Below are 3,207 nucleotides of genomic sequence, written 5' to 3' on the forward strand. Positions count from 1 at the left end.
TGCTCGGATGATGAGGAAGTAAATGAAATGGAAAGAAACTACACTATATAGTCAAACTTGTAGAAGAGTGGCTACTTTCTAACTCCCAACCACATCTATGAGGTTCCATTTTATATGTCTATATACAACAACAATGGATTATAGCATTACAAAGCAAGAACAAGCATGTAAGAGTGCAATGAAGTAATGCAATCAACTCAATGGATGGGTGACTACATCCTATTCTCAACTACATCCATGAGGACCCATCATATGATTGCAACATACAAAGCTTGAAAGGGAGAAAGAGAGAGAGAAGTTGAAGAAAGAGGTCAAAAGTTCATCTCTTGAAAAGAGGGTGAGCTTCTTGGTTGTCAAACTCTTTCTTGGCACACTCAAGGTCCTCTAGTATGGCTTAGAGTCCTTAGAATCCCCAGTAAGATGTGCCAAGCTAAGATCTAATGGAGTTTGGGTGGCATATGTGTGAATAATTTAGGTTAGAAGTGAAGTAGGGTGAAGTAGAGTGATGAGCTCTCAAAGCAACTCTCTTGGCTTTTTAAAATTTGATAACCCCCAACAAATGAAGCTGAAATGTGTTTATATAAAGTTTTGGGATGAAAATATCTAAGATATTTGTGGAAAATTCGTAGAAAAAAGCCAAAAATTTTGAAAATACACTGTACCCGGACAATTCTGCCAGCCATACCATTATTCATCCAGCCGACTACATTTTTTATCCAGCCATAAACAATTATACGGCCAGTGAGAAAAATATACTGTTGGATCAAAGTGTAAAGCTAACATAATTTGACAGGAAAAATAAGCATTTTTAGAGAATTCCATCTATCCATTCACTCCCACTCTATCCTTTGCTTGGTCTACTGAAACGACAATGCTTGAAGTTCGAAACTTAGAAAATCGTAGAAATGTTTAGAATCACACAACCAAAAACACTTTGAAAAACGGTTTTAAGAGGGTCCAAAATCATTTTGGCCAAAACAAGTCTAGGTTGGAATAGTTTTGATTAAAAATTGAATTTTCATTTTCCTACTAAGGGATTCAAAAGACTGCACATGCTTTTATCATCGAGTGCTTGGAATAGAGCGTACAAATCTTAAGGCCAGTCAAAATGGGGTGTCTACAGCTGTCCCATTTCTCATGCTACCAAATCATATATATATATATATATATATATATATGAGATACATAGAAGATATAGTATATATAATATAATATAATATAATAGTTAAGTAGTACAAACACTCAATAAAAAATGAAGAAAGGGCCCAAATGCAACATAAATAAAAGGACAAGGACCAAATCTGAAATTTTGATAAACTGTCACTTATTATTAATATATAATTATAATAAAATAGTTTAAATAAATAATTCGGGTCCCGTTGAATTAAATTGCAAAGAAATGCGAAAAACTGAGTGAAAATGCCGCTATCGGGAATTAAGGTTTTAAGCGTTTAATCTATAATTAGAGGCCTAAAAATTAATATAGGAGTTATAAAAATGATTTCTAAGTTATCAGGAGTGATTAGGGTTAATTAGATACACCCATGATGCGTTGGAGTTCCAGAGTTAAATCTGCGAGAAAACGATAATTTCAGAGGTTTTATTGAAATAACTTCTAACTTTAGGGATTCAAAGGTAATTACAAAAAAATGGGATCTCCATAGAGAACAAAGCCAAGAATGACTCACGCGACAGAAAAAGTTAAGATAGAAGAAGCCAAAACAGAGAGCTCACATGACAAATACAACCAAAGAGAGAAAACAAAGTAAATTACATGGTGAATGAAGACAAATGAGTGATTTTTTTTTTTTTTTTTTTTTTTTTGGGTATGTAAAGACAAATGAGTTGCATGCTGAATAAAACTAAAGTGGTGGAGATACTGCTACTAACTTTGTTAGTTTCAATAAATTAGAATGTAAAAGGTTTCTTGTTTTGTTATAAGAAAAAACCTTATTGTTTCATTTTATGCATTTCAATTCAGAAGTTGATTCCCATTCAATTATCAACCCAGAAACTGATTCTTTCCCCATTTTATCTGAGGATAGAGGTATCACTTTGAAATTGCAGTGGACTAGGATTAGACAGCACAATAATTGGGATCTCAGCTTCAGACGACACTTATTAGCATGGGAGGAAGATGAACTACAGAGATTAAGGGTTGTTTTAGGTGAGGGCCCTGCATTGAGATTGGAATCAATAGATACGTTATGGTGGAAATCTAACCCTACAGGTATGTTCACTGTCAAAAGTGTTGCTAAATGGTGTGAATCTTTGAATAGTCCTAATCTGGTTATTCCTGAACTAATCTGGCAGAACCCCTCCCCTCCTAAAGCCCAATTCTTCTCTTGGTTGGCTTGGAAAGAGAGGATAAAGTCCTCTAACAACTTACATAGACTTGGCATTCTTAGTGCAACAATTAGCTCTGACTGTGTATTCTGTCAGATTGAGATTGAATCTCTTAATCATGTTCTACTGTTGTGCCCCTTTGCTTGGAAAGTTTGGTCCAATCTAATTAAGTGGTGGGGTTTGCTCTGGGTTTCCCCTAGCTCAGTGGTTATGCTAATGCACTGGTGGTTGGGCTGGAAGGTTAGGAAAAAGGAAAAGCAAATGTGGAGAGCAATTCTAATTGCTGATCTATGGTCCCTCTGGAAGTGTAGGAATGACTATCTTTTCAATAGGCTGCAACCTATCTGTGAAGATCTTTGTGTGCTTATCAAAGTTAGAGTGGCCCTTTGGTTGAAAACTCACTCAGTTGGGCAAGGTTACATAGTGGATGAGTATGTGTTTAATCTCCAACAAATTCGAAGCTGTGTGTAGTGTGTCTAGTAGGGCCTTGTACTAGAATTGTAGCTGCTTTACCTCAGATTCTGTTTCATCTTCCTATGTTGTCATTTTGTAATTTATTGGTCTGCTTTGTTCAGCTGTGGTGGTTCCGCTATGTATTTGGTTCAGTATGGTTCAATATTGGTTTAGGCAGGGGAGTTGAATCCAGTCCTGTCATCTGCTATCTACTTTCAATGGTTGGTGAGTCTAGCATTTTGGTTGGAATGTGCCTTGTCATATCTATGGGAGTGAATCACAATAACTAGCTTACTGAGTTGTATGCTACTGATGTTTGATGTTGTCTTATATTGTGTTGAGTCTGGCTTAGTGAGGCTTGTATTACAGAGCTGAATGCAGGGTGTGGCTGCTACTGGTCTTGGATGT

At 36.2% G+C, this 3,207-nt stretch overlaps 1 protein-coding gene across 1 annotated transcript; it reads left to right on the forward strand.

Moving 5' to 3' along the window:
* The first annotated feature begins 1,965 nt into the window (after positions 1-1,965).
* LOC145823906 (uncharacterized) lies at positions 1,966-2,817 on the forward strand. The gene has a single exon (XM_082923461.1). It carries the CDS (start codon positions 1,966-1,968, stop codon positions 2,815-2,817), a length of 852 nt encoding a protein of 283 aa, XP_082779587.1.
* Positions 2,818-3,207: the final 390 nt, after the last annotated feature.

This window comes from Camellia sinensis, chromosome 4 (assembly GCF_055761805.1).
Source record: "Camellia sinensis isolate YWXY chromosome 4, ASM5576180v1, whole genome shotgun sequence".
In the NCBI taxonomy this organism is placed as follows: Eukaryota; Viridiplantae; Streptophyta; class Magnoliopsida; order Ericales; family Theaceae; genus Camellia; species Camellia sinensis.